Source organism: Falco rusticolus, chromosome 11 (genome assembly GCF_015220075.1).
Source record: "Falco rusticolus isolate bFalRus1 chromosome 11, bFalRus1.pri, whole genome shotgun sequence".
Taxonomy (NCBI): Eukaryota; Metazoa; Chordata; class Aves; order Falconiformes; family Falconidae; genus Falco; species Falco rusticolus.
In genome coordinates this window covers 21,693,715-21,721,509 of record NC_051197.1, presented here as the reverse complement: position 1 = coordinate 21,721,509, position 27,795 = coordinate 21,693,715, and the positions used below count along the sequence as shown (strand labels likewise).

Here is a 27,795-nt window from a genome sequence, read left to right as displayed (position 1 = left end):
AATTTGGAAAGTATATTCTTGTTATAGACCAGTTCTAAAATTAAGCTTGCAGAAGCATAGTGCACTCTTAACAAAAATATCAGGGGAAAAAAAATCAGTTTGAGTGAATATCTAGCAGAGGAGTTTCTACAGTAAATGGATTGTATTTCAGACAGAAGTGACTGATATACTGGTTTGAAAGCTTGCTGTAAATGAAAGTTGTGTAAATGGGTTAGAACCTGGAAACCGGTAAGGCAAAGAGAAAAAGAGTCAGACTGTGTACTTGCAGTATTTCTGGAGCATGATAGGGTTTGGGTTTTTTTTTTTTTTTCCCCTTCTTGATTTAACAAGTTGAAAATCTGCTGAATAATTCATGAAGAGTGGAAGGGCTGAATCTTCCTGGAATGATATACAGTGTACGTACTGTGGCACAGGAGAAACTGCAAAGCTTTGTATCAGTTGCTGCCGCTTCTGCTGCTGATTGCAAGGTGCTGCTGCTTTTGGCATTTTCACAGCTACAGAATCTTCAGTCGTGCTCTGGTCTGCTAACAGCCATCTGCTCCCTATGGACCCACCTTTGCTAGCTACAGTCTGTGGGAATCTCTTGCTGCCTACCTGCCTTGGACACGGGATCATCACTGCAAACTACGTTTTCTGGACCTTGCAGCTCATATGACTGAAACCTGCCTTAGAGTCCCTCAGCTGCACATCCTCCCTTGTGCTTGGTGGGGGACTCCTGCAGCAGGATCTTCTGACTTGGACAAGGATGGGATTTACAGGGAGAAGTCAAAACTGAGCCGCATTCAGCGAGATGCCCAACGCCTCTTCCTGGAGTGCTAGCTCGCCCCTGCTGCTGCTCTGGGAGGACTCCTCTGGGACCCGCATCTTCCTGTCACTGCTCTATGCGGTCTTGGCTATCTCAGGGACTTTATCCAATGTGATGGTCATCTATTTAGTCTTCTCCTTCAAGAAGCTGCAGACCACCAGCAATGCCTTCATTGTGAACGGCTGTGCGGCAGACCTCAGCGTGTGCGCCCTGTGGATGCCCCAGGAGGCTGTGCTGGGGCTGCTGCCCCCCAACTCCTCCTCCCTGCGCTCGGTGGAGTACCGGCTGCTCCGCGGGGGGCTCCTCGGCCTCGGCCTCACCGTCTCCCTGGCCTCTCACCTGCTGGTGGCCTTCAACAGGTATGTGCTCATCACCAAGCTGCCCAGCGTGTACCAGGCCCTTTACCAGCGGAGGCACACGGGCTGCATGATCGGGCTGTCCTGGGCCCTGGCCCTGCTACTGGTCCCGCTGCTGCCCGGGCTCTGGGCCCCGGGCTCTGCCCAGCAGCCGCCCCCGCAGCAGACGGACGGCAGCTCCCGCTACACCGCCCTGCTCGTCGCCCTGGCCGTGCTGGGCCAGACCGCGCTGCTGCTCCACTGCTACCTCGGCATCGTGCGGAGGGTGCGGGGCAGCGCCAAGCGGGTCAGCGTCCTCAACTTCCACCTCCTGCACCAGCTGCCCTTCCCCGCCGCCCCGCCGCCGCCCCGCCGCGCCCAGCGCCGCCTCAGCAGCGTCTCGGTCCTGCTGCTCTGCTGCGTCTTCCTGCTGGGCACCCAGCCGCTGGTCTGGGTCAGCCTCCTGGGCTTCTTCCTGCGGCCGGCGCCGGCGGCGCTGCAGGCCGCCAGCTGGCTGCTGCTCTGCTCCCTCTCGGCCCTCAACCCCCTGCTCTACACGTGGCGCAGCGAGGAGTTCCGCCGGGCCGCCCGCTCCGTCCTGCCCCGCGGCGAGGGCCCCGCCGCCGCCCCGCGCCCCGCCGCCGCCGCCGCCGGCCCCGCCGCCGCCCCGCCCTGCCCGCAGCTGCCGCGGCGGCGGGGGACGGTGGGCAGCGCCGCGGCCGCGCCGCGCTGAGGGGCCGCGCGGGAATGCGAGGGCCCCGGCAGCCCCCGGGCCGCCCCCCGCCCCGGCCCCGCGCGGGGCGGGAACCGCCGCGGCCCCTCAGGCCGCTCCCGCCGGCGGTCACCTCACGTCGGGGGCCGCTCGCCGCACCCCTTGCTGCTGCCGGCCCGGGCCGCCGCCCGTGGCGCCCGCCTCAGCCCACGCACCTCTCCGCTCCCTCTTCCACCGCGCGGACAGGCCGCTTGCCCCGGGCCCGGGTCGGGCGCCGGCGGGGGGGTGTCCCTGCCCGCGGCGCCGCCCCCTCAGCACCGTTCCCGCTCACGGCAGCTGCCCGCCTCCGGGTGCCGACCAGGACTCCAGCCAAACGCAATGGATTTGGAATTCGGGATAACTGGTAAATATGGCAACGTACGTAACTGTTGTTACGCTTTACAGATTTCCATATCAGACAGGCACCTAGACAGCTATTTTTGAGACTTACTGCAAGCCTGTTTTTATAAAACCTGTAATTCTTTCAGCGTTTGAAGTAGTTCTGTGAGATGAGCTCCCCGAACGCAGGGTTCACGCGTGAGGAACTGGCAAGTCGCATTACACACCACACAATCCCACCGGGAACCGCTTCCTTTCCCCCAGGTTACCTGGTCTCTGTGCTCCGTGCAAGTCCCTCCTCCTTCGGCTTTCCCTGGCAAACTTCTGGATGATGCTGTCCAGAGAAACTGTTCAAAAAAACCACACGTTGCACCTTTGTGGTGATCTGGTTTGGGTATTTTGTTTTGAAAGCTCTTTGCGCAGGGCCTGTTTTGACAAAGGCTTCTGCCTGTGGTAAAGCACTTGATAAAATACAATGCAATGTGGAGACCGGCGTTTTCTATCAAACCTTGTCACCTGTGTAGCTACCAGTTTATCATGTTTCTATTAAATATGTTATTGCTGAAGTGCGATTTCACAGCCTCTGCTAAATATAAAATGACAGATTCTGTGTGGCATTCGGAAAGGGAACAGCTCTTCGCACTGAGGGTGGCGAGGGAAACAAACTGGTGGCGAGTGCTGCAGCCTCATTCCTCCCAGGAGCAGACCTAAAATCCCTGTGTTTCCTTCTCTGTTGCTTGACCACCTCCTTCCTCTTCTCCAACACAGTTGCTGTTGTTCTCATGGTGATGATATTTAGCGCTCTGTCTGCCTTCTGGCACAAAAGACTGGAAGTAGGTAGTTGTTTTCTGAATCCATGGGCATCCACAAGCAGTATCACTTAAATCGCACTGTATTGCAAAGAAGAATGGATGCATGGGAACATAGGAAAGTTCTTCACAAGAGTTTGTTGCATTGGGTGACAGGTATTAAAACGAGTTTGGCAGCTCTCATAAGGATATTTGAATGATGGGACAATGACAAGGAAGAGGCAAGCACGATGGGTACAACATAAAAGGCCCTATGGCTGTCTTTTATAATGCTCTGCAATTTGCTTGCCTTACCTGATGGGGTTTTCATTTTGACAGAAATTGCTTTAAAAGGAAGGGAAGAATTTAATTTTTTCCCAACTTTAAGACCTGTTAGGTATCTGTGATACAATGATGTATCTAAAATCCCCATACCAGTGTTTCTTTTTCTACATTAAAAAAAAATGCCATCATCACAGAAGAGGTTCTTCCTGAGGTCAGAATTTGACAAAAGTCAAGGAACAAGGCCTCAAAAGGAAAATAAAAGAAAAAATTCTCTCGACATCCTGAAAATCTGTCAACATCTAGAAAATAGCTTTAGCCTTTTGCGAGGACCTGTGGAAAAATGAGAGAATTTTCCGAGAGTCTGAGGCTTACAGAGGGCTTCTTCCTCCATCTTGGAGACAGTGTGCCACTGAGTGACAGCACCAGAAAGATGGGGAGGGCTAGCAAGGAGACATGAACATACAAGATATGCAAGATTTCTTTTTATCAACACTGTGCACGTATCTTGGAGAGTGGAGGAGCCACTATATCCTTCTTGTAATCTCCAGTCCTCATCACAGTAACTGTGTTTTTGCCAGCTTTGTGCAGCAAATGGAGAAGGAAAATGATTCCAACCACACCTATACCAATTCTGAAAAATATTCTGGATCACTGCCAAAATAATCTAAACCGAGAGTCACCCAGGGGTAGGACACTGTTCCACTATAAAATTATCCTTAGGCTGGAACCCACAAAAGGATGCACATCACCACTTCCCACCATGGCTAAAAGAACAGAAGACGCTTGGTAAAGCTCGGTACCGGGCCCATAAACAAAAGAACAAACTTTAAAATAAAAAATTAGGTGACATAACCCCTGTTCTTGGCTATGAAACATGTTAGTCTGAAGTTAAAGCAATAACCTGTTTCAGTGCCCAAACATCAGATAACTGGAACTTCTGGGCTTCTTCCCTTGTAAAATAGCATGCAAGTTAAAACTGAAATGCCTGTATTTTATATAGACTATGTTTTAAATGCAAACACATATAAAAAATGCTATCATGTACAAAACTCCAGTCAGCTGTCCTTATGCTATGCATTAATTCCAGAGAACAGCTGGAAATCCCTTGGAAAGTTTGATGTAATTACATCCGACTGTAAATCTTTGACTGTTTAATTATACTCAGGTGACCTTAATAGCATTACACAGAAAAGAATTTTAGTTTAAAGTAATTAAGGAAGAGTAATTGTCTCAACTTAAGATCAGTTTCTCTGAGAAACTGCTGCTCAACAAAGTCCTGTATGCCTTGTTCTACAGCCATATTCTATGTATTTCTACATTGTAAATATTCCATGGTAAATTGCAATGGAAGCTTGGCTTAGCTCAACTTCTCCTGGCTCTGTGGTACGGCTGCTTGGTTGGGAAAACTGATCAGACTCTCATTTTTTGGCATCTATGCTTTACTTTTACAGCTGATTCAAATGTGTCCACTGCTAGTTTAATGGTGACTTTCCTTCAGTATGGATTTTTGTCATGCTCAAACAACTAACTCACACATAAAAGGGATATGGTGTCAATTGTCCTTTAAAATGTCTCAACCAAACAGTCTCTCAAGAGGTGTGAATGAAGATGGTGGGAAATGCTGCCAGCAATTCAAGCAAGGTTTGCTTGAATTGAATTGCTTCTTTGCTTTGGTGGTGTGCCAAGCAAGTTATCTGGCAGCATGGCCTAAAGGTGCCCTTCCTGGAATGGCTGGTCAGCTGGCTTTATGTATATTAGAGGAGGAGTGTGATCTCATTAAAGCATTGGGTTTATTATACTGTAGTGCAGATCAGCCATGTTGTTCATGTGCAATAGGTGCCTATTCCTTTGCTATTTTCTCAGGGCTTCTGGAAACGAGCAGCTAGGAGTTAGTAACAGGCTGGATGAATTGTACTGATGTGGTTTGAAAACAGCCATTTGGTGTGCTATGGCCCAGGTGTATCTGCCAACTCAGTTTGTGGTTTGCCCGTGCAGAAATCCATGCGGGACCTGCTTATTGAAGGTAAAATTGTGATGCCTTGGAATAACACCCTAAGGCAGAAATATGGTTATGTGTGAAAAATGGTTGCAGAGGGTGTTCATCCAATCCAAGTTATGATTTGGATTAAATCTTTTGAAATTACCCTTAATTTAAAGGAATTGTAAAAAGCCATTGAGCTACTTTGTGGAATCGGGTAGCTACAATAATATGAGCCTCCACCAAAACGGGACAATCATTGCCCTAAAGAAAGTGTGTAAAAAAGTACAGGCAGCAAAGTGGAGCTGGGAAAAAATGACAAGAGGAGATAAAGACAGCAGGACAGGGGCAGTAACAACTGCCTTAGTGATCTTAACTTAGTGATCCTAAGAAACAACACAGAGTCTGAAAGCCAAGAGGCCTGGGATTTTGATGAAATAAACCATCTCAAATTATCTGATTATTTATATATGTGAGGAAACAGAATTCTATGCTTTTCTTAATAAATAAAAACATGCAACTGTATTCTCAATTTCTTCTTTCAATGAAGCATTCCATACGCCAGCAAATTTTCTTTACCTCTGGAATCAAGAAAGACTAAAGGTATGAATTGCATCAGTGTTCTTATAGAGACTGCATTCAACAACATTACTGGACGTGCAAGCAGGGATAACATCTTAGCTAACCTCCAGATTCAGTCAGCCATAAGCACGCTGTGAACCTTTTTTTTCTAACTACCAAATTGATGCTATTTTTAAAAAAAACCCACATACAGATTATTTTCAAATGAAGACGTTTAAGTGTAGCATTTCATTAAAGAAAAAAGTGACAACATATACTTTAGCTTTCTATTTCATCTTAAATCACATAACTAGATTATTGCAGTATGCTTTAAATTCAGAAGTCCCTTTCCCAAATGGCAGCGAAAATAGCTTTTCTCGTGACTGTTTTAACTTCTAAGAAAGCTACCTTTTTTGCTCTTTTGTGTCAATCCTTCCCATGCACTGTCATCATTTTACCAGGGTAATAGTCTATTTTTTTCCCTTCTTTTTCCCTTTCTTCAGTATTTTCTGTACTTTCCTTCACTAAGGGAAAAGTACTTGATCTTGCTGATCAGGGCATAACTCCTTGTAAAGTATAAGTTTTGTGAGACAGTTATTAGTTGCAAACTAAAACTAAAAAACTGAGGGACAAATCCCACATACTTAAGTTTCTAATTAAGACTGAGTAGGTTTTGAAGGTGGGTGTTTCCTACGTAGGGTAGTGGACAAATGCTGTGTCTCTACAGATACTTACATTTGATTAAGGCTGTGGAAAAACCAGGGATAGTGTACAAAAAAGTCACAAATAATTTGAAAGCTGGAGAAAAAAACTTTGTAGTTGAAGAGCTCATTAGGATTAATTTATCAAAAGTAACCTCATTACAGGATACATACCCTTGTGCAGGTATTGAAACCAATGTGTTACCATACAAGGTGATCTAGTAATCTCTTCATGCTTGGAAGACATGCCCTTAAAGGAAAATAACTCTGCTTTAAGAGTGTGGGCCACTTTGTTTGTTGTCAATGAGTTCAATATGGCAAGGTTTCCTGTGCAGTCTGCCCTGCACCTGGCCTGGGCAGGTACTCATGAAATTAAAGAACTGGAAACAAAGTAATCTTGAAGAAAAACCACTTGTGGCTGCTTTGTGGCCTGAAGCTTTGGGTTTCTGAAGAAACATAATAACCAATCCAGGAAAGCTAACTATTGGTATTTAGGACATACTTTAGGATATCATGTAACCCCACAGCATCTTACCCTAAGTATAGAGTCATGCTTTGGAGAGCTGTTCTTAAGGAAAGCAAACTGCCTGTTGCAGAGGGAGCTTAAGCCAAACAAGGGAGCTCTGTAGCGGCACAGGTTTCACCGTGCTGTCCCACCATTGTGGGACAACAGGTTGAGATAATAAATAACAAACACGTGCCTCTGTCAAAAATTTTCAGCATTCTTTAAATGCCTTTTTTCTTTGTACTGTGAGATCATCCTCTGCTTCAAAAGTTTTCCTGCTGCTCTAGAATTGACAGCAGATGAAAACCATATTTAATATTAATTATTAAAGAAACACAAAGGAAGAAAGTACAATTCTCATTCTCACTGGACAGAACTAGCTCCCGTGGTTCAAGGACCAAGGTACAAGGAGCAAAGATGGAGATGCCATTATTGAAAAGCTTCACTTAAGACCAAAGATGCCTTGTGTTCAGGAGCAGCCCTACAGAACGAAACAGCTGCTGGTGAAAAATGCCATCACAGAGCCATACTGCAGGTGGTTGTCACATTTGCTGTTTCCTGAATGGATGCACTGGTGGTTTTTGTCTGTAATATTGCCATTAGAGAAGGTATTAATATTTGTGAAAAATAGCCGTGCAGCATGGGCTTCTCAGTGAGGTCAAATTTTGATTACTGTAGCAGGACTTGACCTTTCTGTTCCCTCTCTTCCTGAGAGCTCAAGAGAGCAGCTGAGTGAGGAAAGTGGAAGTGCAGTCCTGGGGGGAGAAACAGCAGGAATTATCATACCTGGAAGAGATATCTTTGATATCTTGTTATTTTATTCATTGTTTCATGAATCTGCCAACTCAGATTGAAATTTCTTAATAGATGTCTTCAGGCTGTCTGAAGTCTTCACCTGTCCTGTGACAGTCTCAGCGCAGAATTAAAAATGCAGGTATGCTTCAGGCAAGAGCTGCATCCATCCTGATCTGTTCTGAAGCTGATGATGTGATGGAGGTGCGATGTCAGTCTGAAAGCAATGCACTGAGTATTGGCAACAGAAGAAAACTATGACAGAGAGAGCCTGAGAGGCAAAGCTGATTAATTGAACAATAGCCAGAGTTTTGCAAAGCATTACACAAAGTTTGCTTAATGTTTGTTCCACTGAGGTGTCGCAATGAAACGTCCTCTTTGTTTCCTTCTACCCCCTTTGTCTGGCTTGCCTCAGTCTACCACAGTGCTGGGATAGGCACTTTCTTCTCACCCTGGAGCCTCTGACACTGACTTCGAGGTCATTTCATAAAACACTGTTTCTGCAATTCTTTATAAACATCGCATCTTTCATTTTAAGGCTCAGTGAAATGGCTGTAGCAGTGTTGTAGCTGTGGAGACAGAAGCAGCAAGTTTTGAACAGAGATAATAATGAGAAATATGGTGAGGATATGTGAGTAGTACTTCATATCAACATTTGAGTATTACTCCTTTGTCTTCTGTTGCTTTTCATCAGTTGCTATCTGCACATATTGGAATGTCTTCATTGCAGGTGTGTCCTTTTCCATAAAAATATCTCCTTTAATTAATCCCTTTTTATGAAGGTAGTGGTAAAATCTTGCACGATTTTAAATATGCAGCCATGTTAGCTCCTCCAGTGAGCGTAACTGTCCCTCTTTCATTCAACAGAACATCTTCCTTTACTCTAGATTAGGGGTTTTTTCGATTTGTGGCATTATTTCTCTCAGGCTGATTAAAGGAGAGAGTTGGTAGACTGTAACATGAGAAAACAAAAGAACAACCTCGCTACTGCTTCTGTTTGATTTCAAGGCAAAGGCACTTTTTATAGCTTTCACTGTGGCTATCAGCTTTTTTTGTATGGCATTAAAACAAGACGGAAGAACTATCTATCATGTTAAAAAAGGACATAAATAGGAACACAAAAATTATTCGTTGTGTATGATGAGTAAATGTAAGCTCTCTGGATTCTGCAGTAGATATCTTGCTTGGCTCTTTGCTGTTTATTGTAACTGTTACGTACATACTAACAGGGTTAGGAAAGTCTCACACACAAATATAACAAATGATGGCTCTGCGCTGAATTAAAGGCATGAATTAATTTTCTTCTATCTCCAGCATCATTAAATATTGCTATTGTACTGTCTACTGATTATCTATATTATACCTGTCACCTGATAGCAACCACGGTCGTTATGGTAATGTCAAGATTATAATTATAGTCCCTTCTGCAATGTAGTCATACTATGCTAAAAAACTATGCTAAAAAACGTATCTTTGAGATGGTAGTGTCCCATGCTTGGTATCAGCCCAAACACAAATACATTTTGAGATTTTTAAGGGGAAAAATATTTTGTTTCTGAGTTACTAGCATACGAGGAAAATTATGTACTTATACATACATATATGTGTATGTTAAAATATATAGAGCCTTTTATTAACATTCAAGGAAAGTTATATACTTACATGTACATATATGTGTATATCATTAAAAACTATTTAGCCTTTTGAACTATGGCTTTACTTCATCTGAGATCAACAAAAGTTGACAGAACTTCTTATTCCTTGCTGAACATCCCTTCAGCTGAGTTTGGGAATTTAAGAATATAAAAAAATGCAGTTATTAGTCAGACATCAAAGAAATCATGTGAAAGCTTGTTTGACAGCATGTGTCGGTGTGGTAGGTAAGCCCGTACCCTTCTGCAGTACAACACGTGGTGCTGCGGGCGTTTTGGCTGTACCTCCCAAGGTCCCTCTTGCAGCAGAGGCTGGTGACTTCTAATGCCCACAGGCTGATCCATGAACCAGAGCCAGGACTCCTGGGAGACACATGTTTATGTGACTGCAGACTGTGGGTGGCAGGTAGAGGGTGCCGTTCCAGAGAATAAAATAAGTGCGTTCAGAGAGTGATCTGATTTCTGTAGAAAGTAAGGGCAGAACTCTGAGGACAGATTTTAAATCATTATCTGGTATCTTCTTCAGATTTTATTGCTATCATGGGTCTGTTTTCTTTTAGATTTGGGAGACATTTGTTCATTTAATTCTAAAGAAAAAGATGTCTCAGAAGTATACAAATGTGTAAAACAATTCTCTTCCCAAATGTAAAAAGGTTCTAGGGAAACCATATTGAGGAATGCAACTCGGGGAGCGAACGGGTCAAAATAAAAACACGCTACATTTAAAATTAAGGCCCTTGTAACCATTATCTCATTTAGAAACATTAACAATATAAATATTATCTTAGCCTAATGAATAAAATAGCTGATTGTATGTTAATCTTATCTGTAATTTGAAAAAATTATGATCACCATAATCAGGGTAGAATGGCAGATACAAGGTTTTATCTTTAAATGAGATATCTGTAGAAATACCGCAGTGTTTTTTTTTATTTCCTATGCTTATCACTTACACAGTACTATATTGAAATACTGCTTTCTATTAATTTGTTTTGGGAACAAAGTTGGTGTGTTGTTGTAATATATTTCTGGTAATATTTTGACATCAATATTTGGTTTCAAGCAGGCGTATACAAAGCTGTTTAGGTGCCAGGCATTCCTAGGTAGGTATAGGTACCTATTATGTACTTTTATTCAAATAGTCATGAACAGCCTATTGCCAAGAATGTCCATTAAAACATTCAGTGATCTCAAGGTTGTCTGTAAATGTTAAATAAGGGTGTCTGATGCTAGTGGAGGCTGTCAGCAGCGAGGACGGCTGTATGCTCTTTAGGAACAAGGAGGCTGCTAGCCTGCAGCCTGCTTTTGTACAGTGGCCAGCCAGGGATCTGAGTGAGTTATTCTCCCTCATACAAGCCAGTTGCAAAAGGTCACAGCTACTGCGTCCCTCTAACAGGTGCACTTTTATGCAACCTTTACACACTCAGTAGCACATTCATTCTCAAGTCTTCACAGACAAGGACCTGGAAGTCCTGGAGGACAGCAGGTTGCCCACAAGCCAGCAGTGTGACCTTGGGGCCAAGGAGCCAGTGGGACCCTGGGGGCATTAGGAGGACCATGGCCAGCAGGTCGAGGGAGGTGATCCTCCCCCTCTGCTCTGCCCTGCTGAGGCCACATCTGGAGCACTGTGTCCAGTGCTGGGCTCCCCAGTTCAAGAGAGACAGGGAACTACTGGGGGTGCCCAGCGGAGGGCTACAAAGGGGATGAGGGGGCTGGAGCATCTCCCTTATGAGGAAAGGCTGAGAGAGCTGGGGCTGTTTAGCCTGGGGAAGGCTGAGACGGAGTTTTATCAGTGTCTGCAAATATTTTGAGAGGCATGTGTCAGGAGGATGGGGCCAGGCTCTTTTCAGTGGTGCCCAGTGCCAGGACAAGGGGCAACTGGCACAGACTGAAGCACAGGGAGTTCCTTCTGAATGTGAGGAGAAACTTCTTTACTGTGAGGGTGACAGAGCACTGGGACAGGCTGCCCAGAGAGGCTGGGGAGTCTCCTCTGGAGACATTCAAACCCCACCTGGACACAATTCTGTGCAGCCTGCTCCAGGTGACCCTGCTTTAGCAGGGGGTTGGACTGGATGATCTCCAGAGGTCCCTCCCAACCCTGACCATGCTGTGGTTCTGTGATTCGCAGACTTAAAGTATTTTATGTGAACAGGAATAAGGGCAGTGGAATCTCAAGTTGTTTATTAACTATTTAGGGACTAAGGCCTTATTATACCCTAATAATTTAAGAAGTTTGGTTGATTAGTAGAATTTTAGGGAAAATCTTTATCTTGCCACTGAGTCTGAAGTGAAAGTTTGAAAACTCATCTGTTTCACTGCTGGGCATTAACAGTGAGAAGTTCATGTAATGATGCCAGCTGATGGAAGCGAACCATGCTCATGAGACACAGCAGGAAATACCCCTCCTAGCAGTAAAGAGCACATCAGTGAATTAGAAAGAAAGAAAGTGAATTAGAAAGAAAGAAAGTGAATTAGAAAGAAAGATTAAGAAAACTAGATTGGATCTTGTATAGTCCTGGCTCACCAGAAGCTGTCAAGGACGTGAGCCAGACCCAGAGATGGAGAGACTTTATCTGCTCTTCTACTGCAGCCTGTGTTATGAGGTTACACCTTTGTTAAGGGGACTGGGTTTGTTGTATGCTTACATATAGGTAGGTCCTGCATATATCGCAAAAGCAAATGAAACCCAGGTATCTTTGAGTGGGTCTCAGATTCCAGGTGTATACAAGGAAATCCATTATCCAGAAAGTGTTCCTATTTCACACAGCCTGTTACAAGGAGTTGTGGTGGGCCATTTCATGTCTGTTCTGCTCTTCTTATAAAAAAGTCTTTGTTAGTAATGGAAGAGACACCCCTTCTCTCACCCCCCCTGCCACCCCCCACCCCCCCATGAATGAAAAGTACCTTTCTCTAGCATTTTTCCCTTCTTGGCACCTCAAGGAATCTTCCAAGCCTTTTCAAATATTGCTCCTTTGAGAGCAGGGTTTTTCCTTAAGTGACAAATGCCTTCAGCAATGTGAGAGGACTTAGCCATGTTGCCCTTGATTTCCTGTGAAGTGTGTATTAGTATTGGTATGGTGCCAGAGCTTTCACAAAGGTGCAGGTAGCTTGCCTGCTAATCTAATGGGTCTTGATTTTCCATTTTGGAGGGAAACAATAAAACCTATTCCAAAGGAAAATACATCTTTTTCTCTCCCACTTCTGAATAGATGATCAGAAAGAAGTTTATTGAAAAGCTCAGTGAGTAATTTCTTACCCTTATTCAGCTGTATGTCTAGCTAAATAGTCAAGAATAGATAGACAATTATATTAACAGTAGCTCCCTGGACCTCCTTTTGGTACATCATACAATTGTGTTCAGCACACAGAATTACAGAGGTCAGGAAAAGAGAAGCTAGATGGCACTATGGTCCAAAGAGATCATGTGCTGCTGGTGAGCAAAATGAAGTTGAGCAAGTCATCTGGTGTAAAATGCCTCTAGAATTTACTAGATACCAGCAAAACCAGGCTCAGAATTCCGGAAGTGGAATTAGGGAGAGAACATGTTTTCCACTGATAAAATTATTTTCCTTTTTGGTTTTTATACACTAACAGGCTTAAACTTAAGCATATAGACATGAAAGAGATTACAAATGTAAAATGGCTTTAAAATTGCCTACACAGATAAAACTGTGAGAAATAGGTTGTGCATTATTGCCTCAACATAACAAACATATTTGTGATTTTTAAACATACAGTCACATATTTCTGCTCAAATATGTTAATATGTGTGGAAGTAGATAAGCAGTGTACCACACGTGTGCAGTTAAAGGAAACCAACACACTCATCTTATTAGGTCCAGCTAGCTAGAGGGGAAAAAAATCCACTCTGATACACTCATAAAACTTTGATGATTTTTTTAAGGATGGAGATAAAGGGACCTGCACTGCCACAGTATAAATCTCGTACAAGCAAATATCTGGGGTAGTTACTGTGAGACACTCATTAAATTAGCCTTATATACATACATTTTAATTTTCATATGTCATTTTTCCTAATCTCTACTTTTAGAACACAATGATTTTACTAATTTATACTAGTTTTTAGTTAACTAATGTAATTCATCCATGTGTATTTTTGTCAGAAATGAAAGTCAGACAAGAATGTATTATTATGGTTTTTATTAAATTATAAGGTGAACCAAAGCCTTTACCTAACCTATAATTATTATTTAAGAGTCCAAGTAGGCAATTTAAGCTTAAATGTTCCTTAGAAGAATGTCAAAGTTATTAAAATGCAGAAGAAATAAACAAAAATACCCATAAGCTTTGGAAGTCTGGGGAGGTCTTATTTAATAATGTTTTTAAAGAAGGTCTCAACATTTGAAAGTAAGTAAAATCCAGACAGCCAAACAACTTTGCATCTGTAGTAAACCCAACCTCTAGGCTTTTTCGTTAGTATATTTTGCTTATGCAATGAAGGATCTGTATTACGGCATGCTGTTTTACCAAGAGAGTCCTTTTTTTTAAGAGTAGTTCAATAGTTGTCTTAGAGGTAAGGTATTGCTGTACAAACTGGCAATTTAGACATGCATCTGTCACAAAACAGATGCAATAAATGACTAATTTTGTGGTATTTTGTCATGGCAGAAGGTAGCCATAGAACACCATGCTGTTCCTTCAGAGTTCAGTGTGTCATTGATGTGACAGTAAGGGGTATGGATGGACATGTAATTAACTTTGAAACTAGGAAAAGCGTCAAGGTTATTAGTTCTAGGGAGGCACTTGAGGAACTTCTGGGAAACCTGAAAAAAAGGTTGAGCAAGGTGAAATTAAAAGCGTAATATAAATACACCATTTTAATGCTTACACAATTGCAAAACTGCATATGAAGGTCAGTGAAGCAAATTCATAGAACTGCAGTCCTACGAGGACTGTTAAGGATCTAGCAGCTGGAAAAGAAACAGAGCCGAGAATTAGGAATTAAGAGGAGAAAATGGGGTCAGAAGGACTGGGAGAACAAGACATCTCCTTGGAAATGGAAATGAGATGATAGCCAATACTGGCAAGGAACTAGGAAGTTTATCAAAGGTGCTTCAAGAGAGGTTAGAAGAGAGGGAATCATTTGTAGACAGAAGGTGTAGTGGAAGAAGGAGGTCAAAAGTTTTGTAGAAAGTGTGCAGAGAAGTAGTTCTGTATTAATAGGCAGTGGGATTGGAAATGTTGAAGAAGCAGGCTATTAGAACAACCATACACTGGAGCAGCAAAACAGATTTCCCTTGGGCTAGCAAAAAGCAAAATATAAATTACTTTTAACATGGTACTTTGTTTAAAAATAAGAAAAAAAAAAGATATTAATTTCACAGTAATTATTTTTGAGATCATCTTCCTGTTTCAAGCTACACCGAATTTGTGAGCTCCTGCTTTGTTGTATATTTGATGATTCAGGAGTCCTTTTTAGGTCCTGTGCTTAGTCTCAGTATGCTAGGAGGGCGTATTTCAAGTTTAAGTGGGAAAAATTATGCTTCCCAAAAGATGGAAAACATTAAAGCCCTCCATGACCAAAACGTCTAACTGGGGGGATTTAGGAAGAAAATTCAAACTAAATTATAACAAATTAAAAAATTGTTTCCTTCTGCCAACAACGTGAAAAACTCTGGTTCCTCTTAACACCTTTTAGAAACACCACCTACTTGCTGATCTGACCCCTGTTTACAATGATTACGCAGCTTCCATAGATTTCCCAGAAAAATCATCATCCAGTAAGTAGCATAATTCCTCCAACTTAAGACATGGCAGATCATGAGCCTTGTCCTTAATTAACTGTGGATTACTGCTGCTTTATTAAATACCAATCTTTATGGGGACCATACTGTGCAGTTTGCCTTTTGGCTCCAGACTTCTGAGAACTGACTGCAGGTTTCAGCCTTCAGAAGCCCTAAGAAACACAGTAGTGCTGATACGGTACTTGCATAGATGTGAGTTTTGCTTTGTGCTGCCTCAGCAGCAAGGAGGAGGACTCTCCACAGAGTACTGTCTGACCTAACCGTGTTTCTGTTCTTTTCATTTTTTTTTTGCCATCCAAGTGCTTTCCCCCTAGAACTCAAGGAAACTCACATTTTCTTTTTTCTGATGATGTGTCAAATCCTTGTAGAGTAGTGTGGATGTTGGCTGAACCTTCTGCAGGTTCAGTCTTGTAATGGCTAAACTGAATGACAGCCAAGAAGTTCTTTAATGTCCATTAAAGACATTAAGTCAAGGGTCATGTTGTATATGGAGCAAAATACATGTATAGTGACAGGAAGCAGAGTTTTCCCTGTGTTTTAAATAAACAATAGCAGGTCCAATGTCTAGTTATTGGTGATAGGAAGATCTCTTTGTTCTATCAGATTTCTGTTTCCTCTAACACTGTGTAAGGTACAACTCCTTCACGTTTGCTGCCATAATTTGTATTTTCTAAATGTGTGATGCAGCAAATTCTTAAAAATAACCATCAACTTTGTATTTGTTTTCAAGAAAGTGCTGATGGAAATAAAGTGCTAATTTTGGATTGCAGCAACTGCCCTAAAATGAGCACACTCAGCAAGAAATGCAACATGACTGTTGTTTGGCTTTAGTGTCATAGGTGAACAGCAAAAATTGATAAATTCACTGTACTTTAAATCTCGGAGGATGTTTAAAAATAATTGTTCTAAATATATTTTTTTTTTTAATGGCTTACAATACAACATTGAAATCAGTCCTTTTGCTTCACTATGCTTGGGTAAAATTATCTACAAGATGGTTCATCAAGATGGCATATTTTAAAGGAACACTGCAATGTGTTTGTAAAATACTAAAAGTAATAGGATTATCACTCTTCTGCTTTAAAAACTGTTTCTGGTAAATTAATTGTTTAACATTCTTGGAAGGTGCCAAATTAATTATGTTTGTTTATTTCAATAATCTGTGAATATTTCCTGCAAGATTTCATTGCAAATTCCATGACAGATTCCCAGCCCTGCCTCAGTATTTCCAGGGGTACCCTAACTTGGTTGCAGTAATTCAGCTACAATGTGTCTTCCAGGCTACCTGCTGAAGAAGGCAGGCTGGGGAAGAGAGTAAGAGCTAAGGTGGAAAGACCATTTTTCTGCTTGCCCCCATTTAGGGTGCAAACTCCAAACCTGGTACTGCCTTTGCAGACTGGGAGACAGCTTGCGGAAAGCCACACATCTTTCTTTTCATCTCCTGTTGAAACTCTTGATTTTGCTGGCTGTATTAATAGCTTGTATGCAAGTCTGTTTGTCCCAGCATCTCTCTCCTTTGCAGCTTTGAAATTGGTTGCAGCTTCTGAAGTTGCTCCCCACCTGCAAGACACCTTCCTGGGAGCAGCAGCCTTCCTTCCAGGGCCTGCTGCATGGGGGAAGGACAGGGATTTCCGCTTGCTTTTCACTTGTGCATCACTTTTCTTTTTTTTTTTTTTTCTTTTTCCTTTCACTTCTATCTCATTTTCATAGAATAATGGAATGATTTGGGTTGAAAGGGACCTTAAAGATCATCTACTTCCAAGCCCCCTGCCACAGGCAGGGACACCTTCCACTAGACCAGGTTGCTCAAAGCTCATCCAACCTGGCCTTGAGCACTGCCCCAGATAGAACATCCACAACTTCTTGGGGCAACCTGTTCCAGTGTCTCATCTCCCTCACAGTAAAGAATTTCTTCTTAGTATCTAACCTAAATCTGCCCTCTTTCAGTTTAAAGCCATTACCCCTTGTGCTGTCGCTACATGCCCTTGTAAAAAGTCCCTCTCCAGCTTTCTTGTAGGGCCCCTTTATGTACTGGAAGGCAGCTACAAGGTCTCCCCAGAGCTTTCTATTCTCCAGGCTGAAGAACTGCAGCCCTCTCAGCCTGTCTTCATAGCAGAGGTGCTCCAGCTCTTTGATCATCTTCACGGCCCTCCTCTGGACTCACTCCAACAGGTCCATGTCCTTTTTATGTTTTCTCTTTAAGTGTAACCTTTGAACAGTAATGCAGCTCTAACCTACAATATTTATGTCATGAGCAGGAATATCTAAAAGCAACTTGCTCCAGCACAGGTGAAGTCTAGAGAAAAAAAAGACAAGAACATTTATTCATTGGAACAAGCCAGAGAAAAGAGCCTCTCCTCCATGCATCTGTTCTGCTGTCTGCAGCATTTGGGTGAAGCGGGTGTTGGTTTGACCATGTACATTCCTTTTCCTTTTCTTTCTGTTCTAGTCTAGTCTTGCAAAATACAAGAGCAATTCCAACAAGAAATAAAGGGGCCAGTATCAAACAGAGATGAGGTTTTACTGCAAAAGAACAGGAGATTTTTGGAACAACACAGGCCTCTGCAGATCTCCACAAAATATCAGGAATGCAGGAAGATTTTTTCATGCTCCTAAACATTCAACTTCATCTATGACTTTGATATTAATTTTATATAATTTTTTTTAAAACTAATAATGGATGGGGGGATTTCCATTTCCACATTTTTACAAGGGTATTTCCACAGCTTCTAAACCCTCATTAAACAGCTGTCTGCTCTTAGTACATATGTACAAAACATGTTTGGAGCTATTAAGATATGATGACTATAGTAAAAGTTTTTTAGTTTTTCTACATAAAGCCTATAAGACTCTGAATTCATTGGTTAATGCTCTACCAACAAAGTGGAGTATCTTCTAGCTTTTTTACACTTTCATTTACACTTCTTATTTAATGATAGTAAAGGTTCTTTTAGCAAAACTGTTAAGCAGTTTTGAGACTGATTTTTAAGATCATATGAGACTCCAGTTACGTAGTTAACTGGAACTAATGCCTTCACTGATGTTATGTATATATTTCAGTATTTTGGAGAACTAATAACCAAAAATACTTACCCACAAAGTAACATCGAAATATTGGTTTTTTCAGATTTGAGAGTCTGCAGTGTGCTGAGAGCCTGCACTGAACTTAGTGTGGAAAGCATTAACAGAATTTTTTTAATCCTCTTTTGTTTTGTTTCACTAATAAAAGGAATTTTAATCCATTTTTTCTTCTTTTTCTTTCTTTTTTCTTCTTCTATAGAAGGTTTCACTTTAAATATATCAGAGATTTTTTCCAGGTTTCTGAGTAGGTGGGGCATTTCCAACAAGATAACTGAAAGAAAGAATAGTAGGAAATCTTAATTAATTTAATTCTACTATTTTGGTACAAATGAACTAGCTGGAATGACAGAGCAGGAACTAGGTGGGAAAAGAACAATAGTATGCTTCCGCAATACTAGCAAGTAATATGGGGTTAGGTTTGGGAAGGATTTGGAAGCAAGGAGTTTGAGAACTCAGCTAATATTGGAAGTTATAGAAAATGTAAACAGGTTAGATGACTGCAAATATTATGCTACAATATATCTTACAGTTCTGCTAGTTTTAGCTATCAGAGCAACTGCAGACTACATTCAGCAGCAGCTTGAGCCATTAACGCATTGCAAAAAAGCAGTCAGCTGAGTGGTCTTGCTAACTCTTTTCAGGCATGTGAGGAAACATTTACAAAGGAGTAAGAGAGATATTTGGCATACTGAATAAGAGATTACCTGTAATTCAAAATGTTAGAAACTGACTTTTGGTAAGGCATATTGGAAAAGAAGTGAGAACATTCAGCCTGTGATCTTGAGAGGACTGGAAAAGGGCACAAGAACAGTTATGATGACAGAAAATGTGAGAATTGTCAGTGTAGAAGAGAGTCTCTAAAGGAAAGAACAGCAGGTTTTTGAAGTTACCCTCTGCAGAATTGGGAAGAGAAAATAAATATGCAAAGGGAAAATGGATGTGCTGAAACTAGAGTGTAAAGCTGCAGATTATTTTGTAATTAAGGAGAAAGATAGTCAAAGTGAAATCCCCAAAATAAGATGAAAAATTAATTACCAGCAAGAAGAGTTTCAAGATAATTCTTAACTTACTGATAACTGAAAGGAAACTGAAAGAGCAGAGCCCAGGTACTTAAAGAAACTGCAAGAAGAGTTCTGAAGTTTCGTATCTGATGTGAATTTAAATGCTGGCACTTGGCAACTGTTATATCAAGAATAGTCAAGATTTGGTGTTGTACGGACTTGTAAGGATAGTGTGAAAAAGCAGATTGTCTTTGTCAGTACATTGTTATCATCATTCTAAGTTATTGCTGCTTTCTTGGACAAAATCACCGAACGGTTGCAGGGAACCGAGACGCTGCTAAGGCATGTGGTAATGAAAAAGGAAGTACAGGCATGTGATAGTGAAGAAGGAAATATTTTTAGTTCCTTTGGGTCTGAGAACAGTTTTGTATACATGGAGAACTATATGCTTGTGAGAAACAGATCTTCCAGATACTTTTCAAACAGTAGTGTTTAAAGTGTCTCAGTGCTCTGTGCAGTGGGGCTTCCCCAATCTTGAACTCACCAGAACAGCTTGGGGCATTTGCCGTTGCAGTACTGCAAAACTGTTTGGCAGAGAGACAGCTTCCCAAGGGTGAATTTCTCTTTGTAGCTCTTTTCATAAGTTATTGGTTCTTTGTATGCTTGTGCTCATTAGATATTTATTCCATGAATTACTATTCCCCACTGCATGAGGCTGTCAGCATACTTGGAAGGAGTCTGCATGACTTCTGACTGTCCAAAAGGAAAAGAAGAAAGAGGAAATTAATGTGAGAACGTGACCTGCAGCTGTCTATATATCTGAATAAGAAAAACTATGTACATATTCACACAATGACAAAGAAATCATCGGGGATCTGTCATTGGTATTTTTATCAGGAAGGAGCTCTATTAATTTGCATCAGTTTACCAGCAAGTTGTAAGTAAATATGTTAATGTAGGCTGTTCTACTTTTTGTGGGTTTAAGACAAAAGGAAATTTAGAAAAGATCATGTTGAGTTTCTGCACACTATTGGCTATGTATACTATTATGCAGAAAATTCTAGATAGGCAGCAAATTGTGTACATTGTGACCATATTAAAAGGCAGACTATTATTTCTGCCATTGTGTAATGTAGGCTATTGTGCATGGGACATCTAGCTGGTGACGATTTGTACCACAGCTAGCTGAAGCAGAAGGTTTTAACATGACCAGGGCTTTTCCTCACGGCATAGGCCCATCCCATGTTTGAAAATGGAGATGGTAATAGTATGTTCTGAAAGTTTTGAGACCTCTAGAACATTAACTTCTGTATGTTTGTAGTAAGTAAACCTTTTTAAGTTTACAAGTAATATAAAGTACCCTGGTCTTAAACAATCTCAATTGCACTCATTTTTTTCCATTCTAACTCCCTACTACAAGTGTTATGTCACACAAAATCCCCGGGTGTCAGGAATTACTGTTGAATCTAAATTCGGTATGAGGTCTGTCTTTCCATAGTCTGAATGTTTCTCTTTGGCTGATGAGCTCTCCAGATAGATTCTTCATGGTCAGCTTTAAGACTTTCTTGTAGGAGCCCAGAGGAGCCCGTGCTGTGGAGGAGCTCACAGCAGACACTGCTAGCTGCTTGGCATCAGGTGCCTGGGTTCTCCACAAGTGCTGGACGTTAACCTGTGAGTCATTCCTCATCCAGGCTTCACTGATCTCAGATGTATCATTGTGTTTTATAAGATGGACTGTCACAGAGCAAGTTCTTTTTCAGGCACGTTTCTAAAAAGGAAATGTTTTCCTGGAGTAACTGAAGGAGTCTGCATGTGTCCCGCTCCAGGGACTAAAATCTGAGTCTCGGCTCGAGGGTGTTATTTCCCTTGAGTTCTCTGGAATTTAGGTGCACTTAGTACAGAAAAAACCCACGAACTTCTGGCAAGAGAAACTGCCATGAGGATCAGGGTCTTGTTTGGTGTTATTTCCTTGTAGTGGATGTGCGTGTAGGAGATGGGACAAATGGCCATCACATCCCATGTAAAAACTGTCTAGAAGCTGGATATAGCCTAAAGCTGTTTTTTCACTTGCTCGGTTATGATGCCTTCTCTTTTTCATTTGTCATCTCAAAGCATTTCCTTATAACCCTGAGGATATTACAGTAATTCTCATTAGTAACAGGATTTAAAAACTTTCGTTTCTCTTGCAGCTTATTCAGAGGATAGTGGAAGTACTGAATTTAACACATGTGTTTTTATTGTACCTATGCCCACACAGTTGATGCAGATTACCAAAACATGGAAGATTACTGCCACTGATTAAACTACTCTTTTTTTTTTTTTTTTTTTTCCACCCACTTGTCTGGAGCACATCAACTCCATTAAGTTTGAATGTTTAATTTGAGCACCTGAGTTTTCAGTTATAAGCATTGCTTACTACTATAATTAGGCAAAAGATATTTCTCACTAACTTTAATTGTGGCTAAATAAGACAAAGTTCAGGTACAAAGAATCTCCTTTGTCCTCCAACTCCCCATTCCCCACAGTCAGTCTATCCTCTGCAGTAGAAGAACTGGAGGTTTTCTAGGAAAAAAGTATGTGAGCACATAAGTAAACTTCCTCTTCTTTCCCATTTCAAAGCTTGTGGATTTGCAACCTTAATAGCATTTTTAAACATAATATCTCACTGCAGAAATTCCATCATACCATGGCATACTGACAGAGACCACGGGAATCTCTTAAACTTGCAGCTCCACCAGATCAGCTGTGCTGTTGAGCTGTGATGTATGTACATTTAGGATTATTCTGAGTACATGCAAGCCAGAACTGAAACATGTTTATTTGCTCTGAAGGGATGGAACGTGCATGGTCTGGTCACATACAACAGTTAGATAATACCTCCAATTGGAAATAGCTGAACTTGTTGGTCAAAACATTTTAAAAATGTGTTAAAATTTGAATAATTTTTAGTTGTTTTAAGGAACATTTTAAAACAAGTTATGTGAGCAACTATATATGTTGGGGTGCAGGATATTAAAAGTTATATCATAAAAGTACCATATATACCATGAAATCCACTGAGGACTTTGCTATGACCAGTCTATTTTATATGGAAGTTGCTGAAATACTGGTGGTATGTTTTAAACTCTTAATACGGTTGAATAAGTGAGAACCTGAAAATGTATTTTCTACTGTATTTGTTAAATATATATGTGCGTAGGCATTCATAAGCATAGGGAAGGATCATGCCTCAAAGCTTCACAGATTGATAAAATTTATGAAAGATCAAAGGTGATGTTGAAAATTTTCAGATTGTACATAGGAAATGATTCTATAGTGATTTTTAAGGATGTTGGTAGTATGGAAATTTACACAATTCAGTGGGTGTTGTGAGGGGTGCAGAAATTTTCAAAACAGTCGTAATTGCCAGACAATATCTCAAAGCCAGAAAGTCTTTATAGGAAAAATACAGTCATTCCCATCAACCTGCTTTAACTCATGTACTGTGAAGACTGTGAGTGGGGTCTGGTGAGGCTTTGTATGTCCAGATCAAAAAAATTTTTTTGAGGTGGGGGTCATAAAAATCTGAGAATCAGATCAGTGTGCAGTAAAGTAGCGCAGGTCTAATCAGATTTCATGCTGTAGCAGCCTGTACTTTGAAAACTATAGCTTGAGATGTCAGCAAAAAAAAATATGCACTAATCAAACTGAAAGATTCTAGATAAATTCTTTTAAGCAGTATTCATACTTTACCAGGACAAATTTCTGAGATCATTAAAAAGAATCTTAAGAGGTTAGACACAACTTTGGAAGGGCAGTACTTCTTAAGTGTCTACTCTCCAGGTTTCTTAAAAGCCTGACTCATTCTTGTTTTGTGAAAGAGAGAAAATGGACTAAAACAGGAAATATACTTTGGAAAGGACCCTGAGATGGATTTTGTTACATCAAATTATGTAAATACAGAATTTGACTATGTAATTTTTTTTTTGTTTCTACATATAGCTATTGATGTGGGAGTTCCTAAGAAGGTGTTTTGATCAACAGTCATCTTCACTGGAACAAGTTTGGAAGTACAGAGCACTTCCATTTTATTGACAGTGTTTGATCCATGACTAATTGCTTTTATCCTGTGAAGCTGTGTTTCTGTAAATGTATCTTTATGGTTTTAGTAAGTGTTTTAAAAGTCTAAAGGTAACCCCATAGCTGAATGAACAAACTCATCAAGAACTAGGAAATTAGTTTAGTTCAATGGTTCAATTTTTTTCTCTGTGTGTGTATTTTAAAGGCTTCTGATTATTACTATAGCACCTCAGAAATATGAGATACCCCACAGTGAAGATGAGAAGTCAGGTCCTTAAATGAAGTAAATTCACATCAGGTTCTGATCTGGCATGTATGCAGTGGTCACATTGCACAGAATTCACAGCTGTATGAAAGCTTAATTTCAGTGATGGAGGAGATTTATAAACAGGGAATAGTGGCTGTAATGAGATGAACTGCATTAAGGTGAATCTTCTAGCATTTAGGATCTGTAGCTGAGATTGTAAAAAACAGGAAGCTGTTTTAGGGTGGGGACTCCTGAAGCACTTACTGTTCTTTAACGTAATGGTGTGAAATGCCTATGTGGGCATTTGAGGTTCTTTACTTTTCTTCTCTGCTTCCTCAATATTGTTAAGCTTTTGCTGATGTTATCAACTAACTGCCTTTACCATCTTTCACATAGACACCAAAATGAAACAAAACCTTGGAAATCACCTTTAGCGAAATATTTGGGAAAACTGTGTTTATAGCAGAGGGAAGAATTTTGTCATGCTCCCATCACAGCTGATTCTCAGTATATCCAGTACAAATCAAGACTGACTTAAGAAAGAAATTAAAAAATGATAGGTCCTAAAAGCTGTACTGAAAACCAAGATTTTAGTTAATCTGTGTCTGGGAACTGGCTGTGTGTTGGCTTGGTGTGTATCCATATCCAGTAAAAAAGTAGTGCAAAACCAACCTAATCGCAAAAGTATCATTAAAGCAGGTTGACTTGCCCCTAAATGTAACAGTCTTCTCTCCTAACAAAAAAATTCTTAGAAACTGCTCCATTCCACATGCCATGGCATATATGACATTCCAGTATGACATATACTGGAAGCTATATGGTCTTGCAGTATACATAAATGTTACCATATGTTTTGTTAAAATGTGTCCTATCTGTTACCATGTGCTTTATATTTTACCAAAACCATTTTTCCTGCTTGTATTTCTTATGGAACAGATCATCCTGAATTGTCTGTAGAGCTCATCCAGGGGCATGGTACAAGCCACAGTGCGTGTGCTTACAGCTGCCCCAGATATTGCCCTCCACAACAGAGGAAACAATTATTCTTAGCTATTGTTGCTCCAGCTGTGTTAGTCCTGGAAGATTTTCATTCAGTTAGGGACACACAGCAGGACTGATTAGAGTAATATTGTTTGTGAATTAAGCGAACAGACGGTGGCAGCCCAGTGTTACATAATGGTAGTTAGTTTCCAACTGTCCTAAGAATATTTTTCCTTGTGAAAGATACTTTAAGTCGTATTTAGTTGGGTTTTATTGTTTCAAATGAAAGCCCCTGCCTCCCTCTGCTCCCCAAAAGGTTGCATATAAAAAAAATGTAGAGGGAAACTTCTAGTGACCTATTGCATTGTTTTAACATTACCTTTCCTAGCAATGGCTGCTTGTCTTGGCAGTCATTCATAATTTTGAAGTCCTTCCAAGGGAAGAAAAGGCTCCATCCTCTTTGAATCAGTCCAAAGGAATCAAAATTCTATGACTAGTGCTAATCCTTGCCAATAACTGTCTTTTGCAGTTATTGCAGATAAAGAATTTACAATGCCGGTTTAGTGGCAAGATTTACGGGGCCCACACAAAGAAAATCTCATTAATGTTCATATGGCCAGATCACTCTGGTCACATATTTCTCTCTAGAGAAGCAAATAAAAAAAATATTAGTATCTCTCAATTGCCTTAATTTTTTTCCAAATGAGTATTATCTCTATTATTAGTAATATTAATAACTGATACTTTAGTACATAACAATGCTGGATATACATTTATAAAAATAGAACCAGTATGTCAACTCAAATCTCTAATAACATGAGAAGGAATAGAATGTAGTAAACAGGAGGAAAAAAAGAAAGTCTGTCAGCATATTGAAAGCAATTGTGTACCTGCGCTGGAGAGATGACTTCTGTGTTCTGCTGGTGAACACACATGACAATTATGTCAAAGTCATAACAAGATACGGCTGAATTATTATTTTTTTAATGCTTTACAACCATTTTTTAAAGAAAACTAAAATTGAGGTTGTTTGCTTGTATATGGACTTGATGTGCCCTGTAGAGAATACAGTACTTCTGAAGATTTACATAATTCAACATATAGATGCATTGGTTCGACATCTGAATTGTCTAGAAGTATTCCCATAGAACTTGGAATGTCACGTTATCTTCTCTCCCTTTAATACTTTAGTTATGTCTTTAAATTTCCTGTGTAACCATTCACAGTATTTTTTATCCCAGCTTGAATAGCAGCACAGGTTTCCTCTGAGCCTGTTAAACAAAGTCAAATAGCAGTTTCCATCAGAAACAGTTGTTCTTGGCCTCCACTTGTACACATTCAAACAACTTGGTGATAATGGCATTCACCAGCAAAACCAGAAAAATGTTTATAAATTAATTTAAATTTCAATAAATCTGAGATAATTTCAAATATAATTTCCTTGCCTTATGGAGAATGTTCCTTTTTTAAAAAAACTTTTTTTTCTTCTGTCTTTCTATAACTTATTTTGAGTAAAGATCAAATATTAAACTCACAGCCTAATACAGGCGTTTCCAATGTTTTAAATATCACAGAATAGATTAAATGAGGAAGATTACTTTTTCTCATCCGAAGAATAGCAAGCACTGTGCTTTGATAAGTGAGAAATCCTCTCATTTCCAGTCAAATGTTTTGCATTTCCTTGAATTAAGTAGGTTTTGATTTCAGATAATGATACTGCCTGATTATGTGATACTTTTTAGTTGGGAAAGGAAGTTTCTTGCTGCTTTCAGAAATAAAATGCTGGAATTTTATACAAATTTATATGCTCCAGTGTTTACCACTCCTTGTATGTATTGTTCATTCTACACAGGTTTTGACTTTTTTTAATTTCGTGGGTTTTCACTGTTGAAGGAGTAATATTTGCAGCAAAGTAAGCCAAGCTAAAGAAGGAAGTCATACCTCACGTAAGGGGACATAATATTCTGTGCAAGAAAGGAAATTTTTTAAAGCACTGCATGATGAACTTGGCCTGTTTTATGCAGTCTTCATCTTCCGCTGAAGCACCCGCTGTTGACTATCGCTGTAAGTTAGATAGTGGACCAGCAGTAAATGCTGCTGATGTGGCAAATGATCTGTTCCTCTGGCAGATTTTTCCAGAGTACACTATAGTCTTGCACTTCTGGCCTGAGAACGATGGATCTCTCTGTCCAGGTGGCCAACTTTGTCAGGATAATAAATCGATGTTCTTTCTTCTCTGTCCTGGAGGAAGTGTGGAGGAGGGAAGATGGTCTTCCTTCCAAAGGATATTTGCCTTTGCCATAGTGATAGAAAAAGCTGATGAATAAATCAACCAGAAAAACAAAACAGAAGGGTCAGAAAACTTATGGCAAAGGAAAAAACAATGAGAATATTGTATATGTCAGGACTCTGGTTGCCATTTCATAAACAAACTTCTTCCTATTTTTGTATATTTTACTTGGATATCCTGTTGCTTTCTTTATCCCCTGTGTGACATTGGGATTTTGAAAAGGACTGAAGCCATAGAAAGGTTTACATCTATTGCATGTTTTGAGAAGGTAGAGATGCTTCTGCTAAAACTGAGGAATGTTGAAAGAGTGGTAATAGGTGCTACTAAAATGGTAAATGCCAATTTTCTCCCAAGAGGAGAATGGAAAGAAACACATCAGAAAATAAGGTGATTTTAACTACATGCATTAGAGATTTGCTATTTTGTGTGTTTTCTTTGAAACCTCTTTGTATTATGAGGTCAGTTTTGACATGTATTTTCAAGTTGTGTCGGAAAGCCAACTTTCACTCTTTATCTAAAGATGTTTATTCTTTGTGATGAAGTTTGCAAACTTCTGTCCTATGGCAAAGACAGCCTTCTGAACTACAGCCATGCATTGTGCTTGAGTTGACAGGCTGAGTGGCCTGTCATAGCTGAAAGTTGCCTATAAAGTACTTAAGAATTTTGATCCTCATTACTTCAGTCGCACAGGTCCTTGGCAGCAAAGTAGCTCTTTAGTCTTTCAGTCATTCCAGTATTAAGTGGTAGTAAATGTGATGTTTTCAATGTTAATTAATAAGTCATTACATAGCTGAAGGGGACAATGCAAAGTCTCATGGTATCTCTGTCAGATGCCCTGTTTGAGTCCATTGGGTTTTAGATTAGGCCAGGATGAATTCC

The 27,795-nt window shown here is 40.6% G+C and overlaps 1 protein-coding gene across 1 annotated transcript; it reads left to right on the top strand.

Moving 5' to 3' along the window:
* Positions 1-682: 682 nt before the first annotated feature.
* GPR88 (G protein-coupled receptor 88) lies at positions 683-26,953 on the top strand. Its single transcript, XM_037404423.1, has 2 exons — positions 683-1,762; positions 26,651-26,953. Exons 1-2 carry the CDS (start codon positions 791-793, stop codon positions 26,951-26,953), a joined length of 1,275 nt encoding a protein of 424 aa, XP_037260320.1. The 5' UTR covers positions 683-790.
* The last annotated feature ends 842 nt before the right edge of the window (positions 26,954-27,795 follow it).

What these genes read in the sequence shown, in the direction of transcription:
- GPR88 (XM_037404423.1), top strand. Translation starts at nt 791, where the DNA reads ATGCCCAACGCCTCTTCCTGGAGTGCTAGCTCGCCCCTGCTGCTGCTC. An exon ending in CCCGCGGCGAGGGCCCCGCC is followed by an intron (nt 1,763 to 26,650) that starts GCCGCCCCGCGC and finishes TGTTTTATGCAG; the next exon opens with TCTTCATCTTCCGCTGAAGC.